Raw genomic sequence first — 16,733 nt, 5'->3', positions numbered from 1 at the left:
TATTGATGATCTATCCAAAAAGATAAGCCGTCAATGTAACATTGGTGGGTGAATGCTCAGCATCCTCACCAATCAGTTGTAATCAACTATAGGAGCAGCCAACGTTAACAGTGCACGGAGCGGGCCCGCCATGGGTTCGTGTACAGTTCACATACAAAAGACACAAAAGCTGGTAACAGACGATCAGTGGGGATGATGAGCACTACATTGGGGGTTTCTGCTGAAATCCCAAAAAGCAGGACTCCGAACACTTCAATGAGGCTGATGGAATAGTGGTAAACACTTTCTGGCCTCCGTCCTGGCAATATTTTGCTTTATCAGCATGAAAACATAGTCTGTAATATTTTTGTGCGAGTCTGAGAAAGTGCAATACTGCCAGGATGAAGGCCAGACAAGTCCACAGTGACTCCAGCGGCCTCCCTCATTGAAGTGAATGGCTCAGTCAGGGTTCCCAATCTGGTTTTTCTGTGGTTCAGACAAACTCCGACGGTGCTCAGCGGGGAACACTACATTAGCATGACTAGCTTATAGTAGCTCCAAAGAGGGATTACAGACACCAGAAATTAAAAAAAAAATGATAAACCAAATAACTCCCAGACAAATATCACTTATACTGAAAAGCAGGAGTACATCCCATAAGGCTGTCTTCACAAAATGTACAGAAGCTGCATTTTATTGCTGCAATTTTCTAAAATTGCACACACACAAAAAAAAAAAAACCAACAACCACGCAGCACAATTGCACTGTGTGAAGACGGCCTAAAAGTTAGGTTGAGTGGCACCTACCATAGCTAGAGTACATCGACCAATATTACCGGAAACAGGCAATATGTAAAACATTGCCTCTCTCTCAATTATATGACATATCACAGATCAAAAGCTGTTGGCTATACATCAGCAAGTAGGACAAATACAATAATTGGGAAAGCCATCGATTCAAAATGTTTCAGAAATTTTGGAGCAATATCCATTATTAGCATGCAGCTAGGAAAAGAATGATTGTGAAGTACCTAAATTACGGGATACAAAACAAGTCAGTCATGTATTCACCATCTACATGTAATACAATATGCACAAACATAACATAAAATGAAAACTGCTCGTACTGCTGCAAACATGTTACTGTGAAAGGTCAGAATGATTCTTCGAGGCAAGATGACATTAGGGGGTTCTCATTCATTCAACGGGGGCAGGTGGAGGCAAAGATTAGTCCATCAAATTCCAACTGAAAGCTGGGTCCTTTGGAATAAGGAAAAACAAGACTGTGAAAAGAAGCACGATGAAAAAGGTACCAGATTTTTATAAAGTGAATCTTCACTCAGAAGCTACAACCAGTTACTTGGGAATTGTTTGCACAGCAATTTCTTAATACAGAGAGTCTAAAATTTCAGCATATATAAAGGGAACCTGTCACCCCAACCCAAGCGTTGCGTGGACACGTGACCAGAGATCCCGCTCTGCAGTCTCCTCTGATTTATTCACACTGCGGGTCTGGGAATCATGGGCATGCGCAGTAGTTCTCTGCAGCTCTCCCTCAAATCCCTCCACCTCTTTCCTACTGTGCAGCGTCATAGGAGGAATCGTCAATTAGGGATGAGCTGACGATTCCTTCGCGTCCATGCAGGCGCGATAGCTCAGACATCATGTGATGTCAGAGGACGGGCAGCGTTAACTGCGCATGCCCAAGATATTACAGCGCAGACCCAAGGAAATGAAATGAACGCTGAGGAGGTGGCGCCAAATTCAAAAGGAGGACATGACTGATGGATGTGAGGCGACTGTGTCCGAGGGGGAAAGACCTGCCACCCGGTCAAACTTCTGGTATGTCAGACAAATTTAAAAAAAACTCTTATGTGGTGGAAGGGACGCCAAATAAAAGCCACCTTGACAGAATGCAGCATTAGTGCTGCACAAGGTGGCTCTTTTACTTAAAAACTCCAGGTGGGGGTGACCGGTTCCCTTTAAGCACATTAAAAAATTAAATCTGTTCATTCCAGAATTATTAAAAACATCACATGGTATATGGCAACAGTTAATTGGATATTAGAATACCTGCATACCCAGGTATCATATGAGGTTTGGAACGCCACAGCGTTTCAGAGTCTAAAACGAATGGCTGACATCATATAGCGTCTGATAATTGCCATCTGTGGATCGGCTGCCAGGTTCCCTTTAACACTGGAATAAACAGGGTTTTTTGTATTACATGGTGTGTTTATTCAAATTGTGTACTGTTTGTTATGGAGTTGGGATGCTGAACAGTGCATTGATTGAAGGCAAGTGAGCGGACTTATCACAACCGGATAATGAACAATTGCAAAGGTTATGACCACTTTTGAAATCAAAGTTTTTATTGTCACAAAAAAACTAAAAATGAAGTTACAATGCAAAATGGCTTAATTAAAAAGGCTTTATTGCATTTGGGCAACGGCATCTCCATTGTATCAAGCCCTGCTAGAGCCAGAGTATGCGGTCACTTTAAAGGTCCTCAAAGACTTACAATAAAACATAATTAGACTGACGGTTTACACTGCACCGCTAAACGAGAGCTGACTGGCGACATGTATGGCGGTAGTTTACTAGCCAGTTTGCCGATCATTCAGTGCGCATCTGAACTGGCGTCGGACTGTAAAGACTGATCAGTGCGCATAGCCTGCCATAATGCTTAACAGCGCGAGTCCTGTTTACACAGGATGATGCGCTACCAAAAACAACAATCTTTTTGGGTAAACCAAAAGATCTTTACATTGGAGGAACACTTATTTTGCGCATTTGGAACAAAGCCTACTGCAGTTTAAAAGGAGCGTTTTCAGTAATCCAAGTACATGAGGAAACTGCGGGATAAAAAAATTAGAAACTGGTAAGAAGAGTAGCTACAAGGTGAAGCCTAGCTTAGAAGGAAACCTGTCAGGAGAAAGTTCTTTCTAAAACTATGAATGTTTGGCAGCATAGGTGCTGTTACCCTGAGTAATCTGATACGTCATTTAGAAAGCAAGGGCTGAAGTTATATACAAGTCAGCTGTAAGAGAGTTGGGCGTCTCAAAGCACTTCCAGCTCTACGGCCCTCACTCCTTTGCCCCGCTGGGTGCCCGCCTCTGGAATTTGACTAACAAGTCAGTCCAAACCATACCGCGTGTGTACCATTCCAGGCAATAACTGCACTTGTGCAAAGGACGGCAAATGACAGAAGTTGAACTGATCCATTAAATGAAGGTGCTTGGCAAGAAATTGTGAAGGCCGAAGAGCTGCAAGTGCTGTGACATGCCCCAATGCACTTGCAGAGAATTAGTGTATACCTTTGACCGGATTTATCCATAATGGCAGAAAACATTTTGTCAAGTATTGATTTACCTCATGTAACAGTGCCCAGACAGCTTTACTTAAAGTTTTATGTAGGAGGGCCTCCAGTTTAGGGTTGCCAACTAAACATATTCCACGTATCTACAGAATAGATGAGAACATGATTGTTGGAGTTTTGGCTGCTGAGACTTCGACCAATCCAGAGATCGGGAGGCCCAAAGTCACTTATGAGAAAGCAACATGTGCGATTACCACTCAAGACTAAGCATAGCAGTGGTCGCACATGCTCACTACCATTTTATCCACACAGGACTGAGGATCTCAACAATCATACATTTATCAACCATCCTGTAGTTAGATCGTATTTGATTATTGGACAACTATAAAGTTTACTGGTAATCTAAAGCTGAGTATTTGGTGCCAGTACAGCATTTTACCTAGGGGTTAAATATGGGGACACCAACACCACTACTGATTGTACCCAAGGAAGTAGCATCTCGTGGTTACTATGCAAATAAAAATTAAAATGCAATGAAAATGGAGTTACATGTACAGGTGAGTCACACATAGGGGTTACTGTTGTAAAGGAATGGAAACTGGTTAATGCATGGAAAAAACACATGCTATGAAAGGAAGAGAAGGAGGGTGGTAAACACTACCACTCATCTTTAGTCAGCAACCATAATAAGGGGGAAGATGGCTGCATTAACATACCTGCTGCAAGAGATATATTTACAGGTTATATAGCTGTGGTTAAAAAAACAGTCCCTCCCCCACCTGTGGGACAAAAAGTAAAAGTATGTAATCCAGGATACGTCTTTCTTACCTGCTAAAATTAGCTAAAAATGTTAAGAAAATAAAACAATTCTTAGTTGCTTCAGCTTCTGGCCCATTACAGGGTGTCCCGACTACATCAAAAAGAAATCTGTAAAGAAGCCTCTTCTACCTGAAAAAAACAAAAAAAAAATAAAAAAAAAAATTACTGTTTCCATAGAGTATCCATTACCCAAATACAATATAGTTGCATAAAACAATTTTCTGGAAAAACATTAGCATTTTACAAGACTGCAATAAGGTAGGTTGGTATACATGCACATGTAAAGCTCAGAATATCTCCAGAGGTTCTCTTCACGTTTTTTTCCTGCCATTGAATCCATATACTGCAAAATGCTTCTTACGTACAAGTTTAACCCCTACCTGAATTTGTCTCTATGCTCACATACACACTGTGGTGAAGTGTTACTTGCAAGCACCATGATGGATACAGGTGAAAGGGATGATTGGACAGACTAGCTGTACATGGGTCATCCACAGAGTAAGCCCACCGTTATATATGTAGTTCCCTCTTAGGCTGGTTTTACATTTGCGTTGCACAGACCTGCGTGGGTCTGCGCACGGCCACCGCTAAGCTCCGCCCCTGGCCATGCCTCCTCCTGTTAGCTCCGCCTATGGGCGCATGAAGCTGCATGCGACCTGCGTACCCTATCTTTAGCATTGGGTAAGCAGGAATGCGCCGCATAAGTCCTTTTGACAGTGCCTTGGTCAATAGGGACCATGGAATCTAAGGTGTCTGAAAGGGAAAGGTCCTCCCCATTGCCCTCGTATCTGTAGCACCATCATGGGGTGTTGATGGATTGCCATGGCAAACCAGAGGCCTTAACCCCTTCGCACTGGAGCCCATTTTCGTTTATTGCTCCCCTTCTTCCCAGAGCCGTAACTTTTTTATTTTTTGGTCAATATCACCATGTGAGGGCTTGTTTTTTTGCGGGATGAGTTGTACTTTTGAATGACAACATGGGTTATAACATTGTGTAATCAAAAATGGGAAAAAAAATCCGAGTGCAGTAAAATTGCAAAAAAAAAAAAATGCAATCCCACATTTGGTTTTTGTTTTGGGTTTTTTCCCCACCATGTTCACGAAATGCTAAAACATGCCTAATGATTCTCCATGTCATTATGAGTTCATAGACACCAAACATGACTAGGTTCTTTACACTTTTTTTTACTTTTTGCATGCTTCAATAGTTTTCTCCAGGTCTGGAGGTGAGGAGACTCTCCTTCATGCCCTGGGTACCATATTCCTCTAGGTCCCAGGGATGCATTGCGCAAATCACCTGAGATGATGTTGCGGTCTCGCGAGCGTGACGTCACAAAGGTCCTTCGCACAAAGCATCCCTGGGAACGGAACGTACCGGGAGCCGTCGGAAGGTGAGAATAACCATATTTTTATTTTTTATTATTTTTAACATCCTATCTTTTACTACTGATGCTGCATAGGCAGGATTAACAGTAAAAAGTTGGTCACACTTGTTAAGCACTATGTTTAACAAGTGTGACCAACCTGTCAATTACCTTTCCAAGCGATGCTTCGAATCGCTTGGAAAGAGCAAACATTCCGCACGCTAAAAACGCTTGCAAAACGCATGCGAATTCCGCATGCGTTTTACCCATGGCAGGGACTTGCGGAAATGCTGCAGACATTTCCGCAGCATTTCTGCAACGTGGCACTTAGCCTGAACCCTTCAGGAACTGACTGAACATGAAAACCCATCCCTTCAAGAAAGCTTACAGCCTGAAATGACCATGCTGCCATCTCGCCACCGTCAGAGATGCCACAACCCTCAACCTACTGTCTCTTTCACCATTATCCTGTTGACTGTAAGCCCGCAAGGGAAGGGTCTTCTGTACCTGTCTTTCACTATTAGTTTATTCATCGTATTATAAATGTAACCCCTTGTCAAGAACGCAATCTTGAAGTCAATGGTGCTCTAAAAATAAAATTCTACTAAGAGGGAAGGAGTTGAGGAGCTAGAGGCAGAGATCCTGCACCCTCTGATCCACATAGAATTTTATCAGTAGTAGCTCATTTCCCATCTTAGTGCAAAAACATCTGTCTTCACCAAATACAAATTTTACCCTTGAATTGAGAATTTTCAAAATGAATGATCAGTCCAGGAGGAGAAAAAAAAACAAAACAGACTTTTCTGATAAGATATTAAAAGTTGCTTATTTTGATGTGTATCATGGAGTTAAATTACAGTTTATCAAAGTATAAGTATATATATTTTTCCGTTTCACTTTTATTACTTGGTCTCTCTATAGGTCTTTCACTTCCGCAGTCTGATCGCAGTTCTAATGCATTGCAATGCGTTACAGCTGACAGTCTGCTGTCACAAACTTGTTCGATGGTGCACTGAGCAGTATCTAAGTTTTCTAGAGCCTGTTGACCCGGATTTCATCATGACTACATCGGATCATTATGGCAACTGTAACAGGGTGTACCAAGCTGGAGTACCTCTTTCAGTACCACCCAGTGTTTTCGGAGGTCCGCTCTGCGTTGGCTGGAGTCTGAATGAATGACGCTGGCTGGAATTCCTTGGTTACATGGGCGCATATAAAAGATCACTGCTTCTCCACATATTTCCAGTCTGACAACACTTTACTCACAGGACACAGAATATATCACACAGATACAGAGGGCAGGCCAATAGAAAAGCGGCAGGCCAGACATGCATTACAAAAGCCGCAGGTGGCCGGAGCCTGCCGATGTTTACTGTGGGAATTACAAAGGTGGGGGGAGGGTGGACAAAAGGAGAATATCGTGTCCCCTCTGCCCAGGGGCGCAGCCTGTGGGCTGATGCATTAGGGACATGCATCTCACATAGAACCTATTATACATACATATAACTGCACAACATATTCTGGGTGCTGAGTGGTTCTGTAGCACGTAACAGCAACGATCAGGCCCCTGAGATGAAGTTGCTGGGGTGCCAATCGGTGGGCAGAGGGGGCTCTTCCCCTTCCTGCCTTCTAAAAGCGGTGATCGCACTGCTCCTGGCAGCGAGTGTCGGATGTCTGCTGTCAGAATCAGCTGACACCCGGCGGCGATCGAGAGCATAGCCTTCTGTGTGTGAGCAATCACCCATCACTTATGTATAGTTCATTGGTTGGGAAATCCTTCTCAACCATGACGTGTGTGCGAGTTATATACACTGCAAATGTCAGGAAGGTGTTACAAAAAAAAAAAAATAAATAAATAAATTGATCGAGAAGCTTTCCATGTTTATTAAACTTGTAACTGGTCTTAATTTTTTTTTTTTTGCAATTGTCTTTCTTTTAAAGTCTTGCACAGGTTGCTCGCTACAGGGTGGGTTAACATTTATGCTATATATTGCAATACTGTGGCATTACAGTATATAGTGTAAGTGACATCACACAATCACAGGTGAATATCTCCTATAGTGACTAAAACTAAAGTAAAAAATTAAACGTTTAAAAAATACTTAAAAAAAGATGGGTAGATGTAAATCAAAGTTGCCCTTTCCCCAGTTTTAAAGAAAAAAATCAAAGCGCCACTCCAGCGTATTATATTTTTTTTATTGCAGCTCTGGAGTGGTGCTAACATAAGGTACCTGCACCTAGTTTTATACTCTCCATCAGCAGTCTTCAGGTCCTCCTGGCGCCCCTCCTTCTCTGCCATCTCTTGACCACAACTTCGGACTGTCCAGAAATAGCAGTCACAAGCTCTCAATGCAAGTCTGAGAGCCAGAACATCACTCTCCAAGACTTGCATTGACAGCAACCACTGGAGCAATCCGGCAGGTCACAAACTGCTGTGGACTGACCAGAGTGGTGCAGATGAAGATAACAGCTGAGGAGTATAAGGGGCAAGAACCATATTGGCATTACTCCAGCGCTGCAATAAAAGAAAAACTCTGGAGTGGTGCTTTAAATATAATTGGCATCGCTGAGCCCATGAAAGTGCACCACTATATATATATATATATATATATATATATATATATATATATATATATATATATATATATATATATATATATATATATATATATATATCTCCCATAAATATTTTAATAACTAAAGTACACATTTGGTAAAAAAAAAAAAAAGAAAATGCACAACCCCCATCTGTGGACGTCAGGCTCTCAGACCATCCTCATGGAGTCGGTTACTAACCGTTTGTGCAGACACATGCACATTTATGGGCTGCTGGAGGTCATTTTGCAGGGCTCTGGCAGAGCTCCTCCTGTTGCTCCTTGCACAAAGGCTGAGGCAGCGGTCCTACTGCTGAGTTGTTGCCCTCCTACAGCCCCCTCCACGTCTCCTGGTGTACTGGCCCATCTCCTGGCAGTGCCTCTAGGCTCTGGACACTACGCTGACAGACACAGCAAACCTTCTTGCCACAGCTCGCATTGATGTGCCATCCTGGATGAGCTGCACTACCTGAGCCACTTGTGTGGGTTGTAGAGTCCATCTCATGCTACCACAAGTGTGAAAGCACAACCAACATTGAAAAGTGACCAAAACGTCAGCCAGAAAGCATTGGTACCGAGATGTGGTCTGTGGTCCCCACCTGCAGAACCATTCCTTTATGGAGGGTGTCTTGATAATTGTCAACAATTTCCATCTGTTGTCTATTCCATTTGCACAACAGCATGTGAAATTGATTGTCAATCAATCAGTGTTGCTTCCTAAGTGGAGAGTTTGATTTCACAGAAGTTTGACTTACTTAGAGTTATATTCTGTTCAAGTGTTCTTTATTTTTTTGAGCAGTGTATAATATATATATGGTATCGCTGTAATTGTACCGACCAGAAGAGTAAAGTCGTCTAATCACTTATACCACACAAGAAAAGGTGTTAAAAATTTTTTTATATATATATATATATATATATATATATATATATATATATATATATATAAAAAAAATTTTAACACCTTTTCTTGTGTGGTATAAGTGATTAGACGACTTTACTCTTCTGGTCGGTACAATTACAGCGATAATTATATATATATTATATATATTATACAGTACAGACCAAAAGTTTGGACACACCTTCTCATTCAAAGAGTTTTCTTTATTTTCATGACTATGAAAATTGTAGATTCACTCTGAAGGCATCAAAACTATGAATTAACACATGTGGAATTATATAATTAACAAAAAAGTGTGAAACTGAAAATATGTCATATTCTAGGTTCTTCAAAGTAGCCACCTTTTGCTTTGATAACCGCTTTGCACACTCTTGGCATTCTCTTGATGAGCTTCAAGAGGTAGTCACCGGAAATGGTCTTCCAACACTGCATTGATCATTCGGCTGGGGTGATGAGACCCCTTGTGCTCTTTTGCCCCTGATGAACCCTCAGCATCTAAAGGTGGTTTTACACTAAGCGATATCGCTAGCAATATCGCTAAAACGTCACTGGTTTTGTGACGTTATAGCGATATTGCTAGCGATATCGCTATGTGTGATACTTACCAGCGACCGGCTCCCCCGCTGTCCATCGCTGATCGCGCGAGAATGTCCGGCTCCATTTCTCGTCGGGCGCTTCCTGCTGAGACTTCCTGCTGTGACGACGAGCGACGCGTGGAGGCGGGCGTGAGGACGTCAGGATCGCTGTGTGTGAAAGGTGAGTATCGTGCGCTGCGTCGCTGCTGCATCGCTGTGAGATCTTTCTGTATGAAAGCTCACTAGCGATCATTTAGCGATGCACCAGCGATCCTGACCGGGTCGTATCGCTGGTCGGATCGCTGGTGCATCGCTAAATGTAAAAGGGCCTTAAGAGGGGGAAACGCGTCGGGCTGGGCTCAATATCATCTGATGGCTTATAAGTATCTTTTTGAATTTTTATGCTGACAGACTGATGGATGGCAATTTGTATATTGGGTCACTGGGTTACCCCATGAATGAATTTAATGGTGTTCTTTGCCATCCTCGCTTATAAAAGAGACTATTGTGTATTTTGAGGACTATTATGTCCTTTGGATATGTTAGATCAGCAAATATTTTTTCCTGATGAACTCCTTTTGGATTTGATCTACGCATTGCTGTTATGTGTAAACGTTTTTTTTTATAGAAAGCTACAGTGTCATCTATGCAGCATTTAGCATTTTTTCTACGAGATAAGTTTCTATTTGAGCTGCAACCATAAGCATTTTTTACTACGAGATATTAGGGTGGACATATACCCACCACTCTGTTTTAGAATAGGTGCACTCCTAGAGACAGTATATAGTCTCTCCACCAGGGGTCATTTTTTCGGGAATTCTGTGTGTTTGTGTTTTTTTTTTGTATCCTCGTCGTGGATTAGGGTTTTTTTAGGGTGTTATTAGGGTCACCGACGTTGAGCGGGGGCGCCACATCGCATATATTAGGGTGCCAACCTCCGCGGCAAGGAAGGGACGCACTAGGGCCTATTAGGGCGAGTGTAGTGCCCTGATACATTGTATATTTTGTATGTTAAAAATATCCTGTACCCTGTTCCTTATACTGGTATCACCCAGGTTTTAAATATTGGAATAAAAGTTAATTTTTAGGATCAAATTTTTTTGCTGCTATCTTGGTGTTTTTTTAGAGTATTTGATCCATTATATTTTTTGAGGTTTTTTCTTCCAACAGTCTTGAAGGAGATGCTTAGCACTTGTTGGCCCTTTTGTCTTCACTCTGCGGTCCAGCTCACCCCAAACCATCTCAATTGGGTTCAGTTCTGGTGACTGTAGAGGCCATGTCATCTGGCGTATCACCCCATCAGTCTCCTTCTTGGTCAAATAGCCCTTACACAGCCTGGAGGTGTTTGGGGGTCATTGTCCTGTTGAAAAATAATTGATGGTCCAACTAAAAAACTGGATGGAATAGCATGCCACTGCAAGATGCTGTGGTAGCCATGCTGATTCAGTATGCCTTCAATTTTGAATAAATCCCCAACAGTGTCACAAGCAATGCACCCCCACACCATCACACCTCCTCCTCCATGCTTCACGGTGGAAACCAGACATGTAGAGACCATCTGTTCACCTTTTCTGCGTCACAAAAAGACACGGTGGTTGGAACCAAAGATCTCAAATTTGGACTCATCAGACCAAAGCACAGATTTCTAATGGTCTAATGTCCATTCCTTGTGTTCTTTAGCCCAAACAAGTCTCTTCTGCTTGTTGCCTGTCCTTAGCAGTGGTTTCCTAGCAGCTATTTTACCATGAAGGCCTGCTGCACAAAGTCTCCTCTTAACAGTTGTTGTGGAGATGTGTCTGCTGCTAGAACTCTGTGTGGCATTGACCTGGTCTCTAATCTGAGCTGCTGTTAACCTGCAATTTCTGAGGCTGGTGACTCGGATGAACTTATCCTCTGCAGCAGAAGTGACTCTTGGTCTTCCTTTCCTGGGGCGGTCCTCATGTGAGCCAGTTTCTTTGTAGCGCTTGATGGTTTTTGCCACTGCACTTGGGGACACTTTCAAAGTTTTGACCTGGCCTCCAGTGTCACCAGACCTGAACCCAATTGAGATGGTTTGGGGTGAGCTGGACCGCAGATTGAAGGCAAAAGGGCCAACAAGTGCTAAGCATCTCTGGGAACTCCTTCAAGACTGTTGGAAGACCATTTCCGGTGACTACCTCTTGAAGCTCATCAAGAGAATGCCAAGTATGCAAAGCAGAAATCAAAGCAAAAGGTGGCTACTTTGAAGAACCTAGAGTAGAAGACATATTTTCAGTTGTTTCACACTTTTTTGTTAATTATATAATTCCACGTGTTAATTCATAGTTTTGATGCCTTCAGAGTGAATCCACAATTTTCATAGTCAAAAATAAAGAAAACTCTTTGAATGAGGTGTGTCCAAACTTTTGGTCTGTATATATATATATATATATATATATATATATATATATATATATATATATATATATATATATATATATATATATATATATATATATATACACATACACACACACAGTATATATGTGCAGTGACCACTATGTCCACTAGGGGGCGCTGTGTGGGTGTCCCAGGACGGGCCTACAGGCATATCCATTGTGGTAATGGGTATAGGATGCTGAATGACCGTTATGTATCCCAAGGTAGGTGGCCTTGGGATGGAAGCTTTAATGTGTGTGTTGATCAGCAGAGGCACTGCTGAGCTGTTGATACATTGTGTCAGCGAGAGCTACCTACAAACCCACCTAGGGGCGGTGTCTAAAACGCCTTAATATAGTGTATGAATGCTTGTAGGACCTGTGATGAGGTCATAGCCATGTGACCCAGTGGTCGTGGCTACAGACCATATAAGGTAACCAGAGTAGGTCACATGAGAGAGCGCATGGATCTGATTGGGCCATGTGGAAGGTCCCGGCAGGCCAATGTGGAGGAACGTGTGCTACCTTCCTGAAGACCCTGTGCTGAGGCTGCTGACCCGGTGAGGCCTGTGGATATTGGCTGTATGTGAGGACGGATAAGCCTCCTGTGTTTTCTGAGGCTCCAGGACTGAGCCTGAAATCATGGACACTTATGCTTGCTTTCGCCTGACTGAGCTAAAGGCTATTCCTTGTGTTATGTGCTGCTTTATGGGTTATGAAGCAATAAGCCCTGTGAACTTTTAAAAGGAAAGTGCCTCCTGATTGACTCCCGTGGCTCCTGAGCAAGTTGAATCCCTACAATTGGTGGGAGAATGCGGGCAGCGGTTCAAAGAAGCACATGTTGCCGTACTGGCGGCTCTGAGCCAGGAGAGCAGACGGACTGGAAAATCGTGAGTAATACTGACCGGGGTCAGAGAAAGACTGCATTGATATTTGTGGGATACCTCTGAGGAGAAGAGGCGTCCCGGAACCTGTGTGGCCGCCACCAACAGGTAACAGACAGGAGTCTGTGGTATGCTGACATGGGTCAGTGGGAAAGACTGTATCTAGAGGGTTCAATGAGCAAGGTCCTGTGGAGGGTCAGTGTTGGGAGGTTCTAGGAGAACAGGTGAGGCCGGTGTGTTGGGAAACCCTGGGAGGAGGGTCAGGTCCCTGAATAGCACCCGGTGCGCCCTGTGTGTTGGACGGAGACGGAACGTCCTGAATAGCATCCAGACAGGACACGTGAGTTGTGCGTTTTTTTTTTCTTCTTAACTCAGCCTGCGGTTGCTCAGTGGGAGTCAAGGTGGTGACAAGCAGCTTGCTGTAACTCGGCGGGGTTACGAAGGTGACAAGCGGCTTTCGGTAACTCGGCGGGGTTACGAAGGTGACAAGCGGCTTCCGGTGGAACGGAGGGTCCACGAAGACGGCGCAGTAGGAGCTGCAGTGACACCAGCAGCTGCTTGTCAGCGACAGCCGGAGGTGCCGGTGATTTGTGACAGCAGGAGCTGTGGCAGCGCCAGAAGGAACTGGTGTGGTGTCGTGGTTTAAGGGCCAGTACCAGCCCAAAAAGACAAACTGTACTGTGTGAACTGTGGCATAAGAAGTTCTGCAGAACGGACATGGGGAAATCCCGAAAGGGGGCGGTGGCCCAAAAGGGGGCGGAGTCCCACAAGGTGACACAAGGCGGTTCCACACACACGGGTGACACAGGCAGGCAGTCACACACACACACACGGGTGACACAGGCAGGCAGTCACACACACACACACACACGGGTGACACAGGCAGGCAGACACAGACAGACACACACACACACACGGGTGACACAGGCAGGCAGTCAGTCAGACACACGGGTGACACAGGCAGGCAGTCACACACACACGGGTGACACAGGCAGGCAGTCACACACACACGGGTGACACAGGCAGGCAGTCACACACACACACGGGTGACACAGGCAGGCAGTCACACACACACACGGGTGACACAGGCAGGCAGTCACACACACACGGGTGACAGGCAGGCAGTCACACACACACACGGGTGACAGGCAGGCAGACACGGGTGACACAGGCAGGCAGTCACACACGCAGACACGGGTGACACAGGCAGGCAGTCACACACACACACACGGGTGACACAGGCAGGCAGTCACACACACACACACGGGTGACACAGGCAGGCAGTCACACACACACACACGGGTGACACAGGCAGGCAGTCACACACACACACACGGGTGACACAGGCAGGCAGTCACACACACACACACGGGTGACACAGGCAGGCAGTCACACACACACACACACACACACACACACGGGTGACACAGGCAGACACACACACGGGTGACACAGGCAGACACACACACGGGTGACACAGGCAGGCAGTCACACACACACACGGGTGACACAGGCAGGCAGTCACACACACACACGGGTGACACAGGCAGGCAGTCACACACACACACGGGTGACACAGGCAGGCAGTCACACACACACACGGGTGACACAGGCAGGCAGTCACACACACGGGTGACACAGGCAGGCAGTCACACACACGGGTGACACAGGCAGGCAGTCACACACACACGGGTGACACAGGCAGGCAGTCACACACACACGGGTGACACAGGCAGGCAGTCACACACACACGGGTGACACAGGCAGGCAGTCACACACACACGGGTGACACAGGCAGGCAGTCACACACACACGGGTGACACAGGCAGGCAGTCACACACACACACACACGGGTGACACAGGCAGGCAGTCACACACACACACGGGTGACACAGGCAGGCAGTCACACACACACACACACACGGGTGACACAGGCAGGCAGTCACACACACACGGGTGACACAGGCAGGCAGTCACACACACACACACGGGTGACACAGGCAGGCAGTCACACACACACACGGGTGACACAGGCAGGCAGTCACACACACACACGGGTGACACAGGCAGGCAGTCACACACACACACGGGTGACACAGGCAGGCAGTCACACACACACACGGGTGACACAGGCAGGCAGTCACACACACACACGGGTGACACAGGCAGGCAGTCACACACACACACGGGTGACACAGGCAGGCAGTCACACACACACACGGGTGACACAGGCAGGCAGTCACACACACACACGGGTGACACAGGCAGGCAGTCCCACACACACACGGGTGACACAGGCAGGCAGTCCCACACACACACGGGTGACACAGGCAGGCAGTCACACACACACACGGGTGACACAGGCAGGCAGTCACACACACACACGGGTGACACAGGCAGGCAGTCACACACACACACGGGTGACACAGGCAGGCAGTCACACACACGGGTGACACAGGCAGGCAGTCACACACACGGGTGACACAGGCAGGCAGTCACACACACGGGTGACACAGGCAGGCAGTCACACACACGGGTGACACAGGCAGGCAGTCACACACACGGGTGACACAGGCAGGCAGTCACACACACGGGTGACACAGGCAGGCAGTCACACACACGGGTGACACAGGCAGGCAGTCACACACACGGGTGACACAGGCAGGCAGTCACACACACACACACACACGGGTGACACAGGCAGGCAGTCACACACACACACACGGGTGACACAGGCAGGCAGACACACACACACACACGGGTGACACAGGCAGGCAGTCACACACACACACGGGTGACACAGGCAGGCAGTCACACACACACACACACGGGTGACACAGGCAGGCAGTCACACACACACACACGGGTGACACAGGCAGGCAGTCACACACACACACACACACGGGTGACACAGGCAGGCAGTCACACACACACACACGGGTGACACAGGCAGGCAGTCACACACACACACACACACGGGTGACACAGGCAGGCAGTCACACACACACACACACACGGGTGACACAGGCAGGCAGTCACACACACACACACACGGGTGACACAGGCAGGCAGTCACACACACACACACGGGTGACACAGGCAGGCAGTCACACACACACACGGGTGACACAGGCAGGCAGTCACACACACACACACACGGGTGACACAGGCAGGCAGTCACACACACACACACACACGGGTGACACAGGCAGGCAGTCACACACACACACACACACGGGTGACACAGGCAGGCAGTCACTCACACACACACACACACACACACACGGGTGACACAGGCAGGCAGTCACACACACACACACACACGGGTGACACAGGCAGGCAGTCACACACACACACACAGGTGACACAGGCAGGCAGTCACACACACACACACAGGTGACACAGGCAGGCAGTCACACACACACACACAGGCAGGCAGTCACACACACACACGGGTGACACAGGCAGGCAGTCACACACACACACACGGGTGACACAGGCAGGCAGTCACACACACACACACGGGTGACACAGGCAGGCAGTCACACACACACACGGGTGACACAGGCAGGCAGTCACACACACACACACACACGGGTGACACAGGCAGGCAGTCACACACACACACACACACACACGGGTGACACAGGCAGGCAGTCACACACACACACACACACACACGGGTGACACAGGCAGGCAGTCACACACACACACACACGGGTGACAGGCAGGCAGTCACACACACACACACACACACGGGTGACACAGGCAGGCAGTCACACACACACACACGGGTGACACAGGCAGGCAGTCACACACACACACACACACACGGGTGACACAGGCAGGCAGGCAGGCAGTCACACACGGGTGACACAGGCAGACACACACACGGGTGACAC

The 16,733-nt window shown here is 46.6% G+C and overlaps 1 protein-coding gene across 9 annotated transcripts in view; it reads right to left on the bottom strand.

Moving 5' to 3' along the window:
* PPP6R3 (protein phosphatase 6 regulatory subunit 3) overlaps positions 1-16,733 on the bottom strand; it is a 179,040-nt gene that overhangs the window by 160,507 nt on the left and 1,800 nt on the right. For all 9 annotated transcript variants that reach the window (XM_073573946.1, XM_073573947.1, XM_073573948.1 and 6 more), the window contains exons 2-3: positions 4,127-4,246; positions 1,107-1,239 (exon numbers count right to left, since the gene is read on the bottom strand). In XM_073573946.1, coding sequence (XP_073430047.1) covers positions 1,107-1,118 — 12 coding nt within the window. In that variant the 5' untranslated portion in view covers positions 1,119-1,239; positions 4,127-4,246. The remainder of the gene's footprint in view (positions 1-1,106; positions 1,240-4,126; positions 4,247-16,733) is intronic.

The sequence above is a fragment of the Dendrobates tinctorius genome, unplaced genomic scaffold, assembly GCF_039654945.1.
Source record: "Dendrobates tinctorius isolate UK_male_01 unplaced genomic scaffold, ASM3965494v1 ptg000037l, whole genome shotgun sequence".
Lineage (NCBI taxonomy): Eukaryota > Metazoa > Chordata > Amphibia > Anura > Dendrobatidae > Dendrobates > Dendrobates tinctorius.
This window is presented reverse-complemented; position numbering and strand designations above follow the sequence as displayed.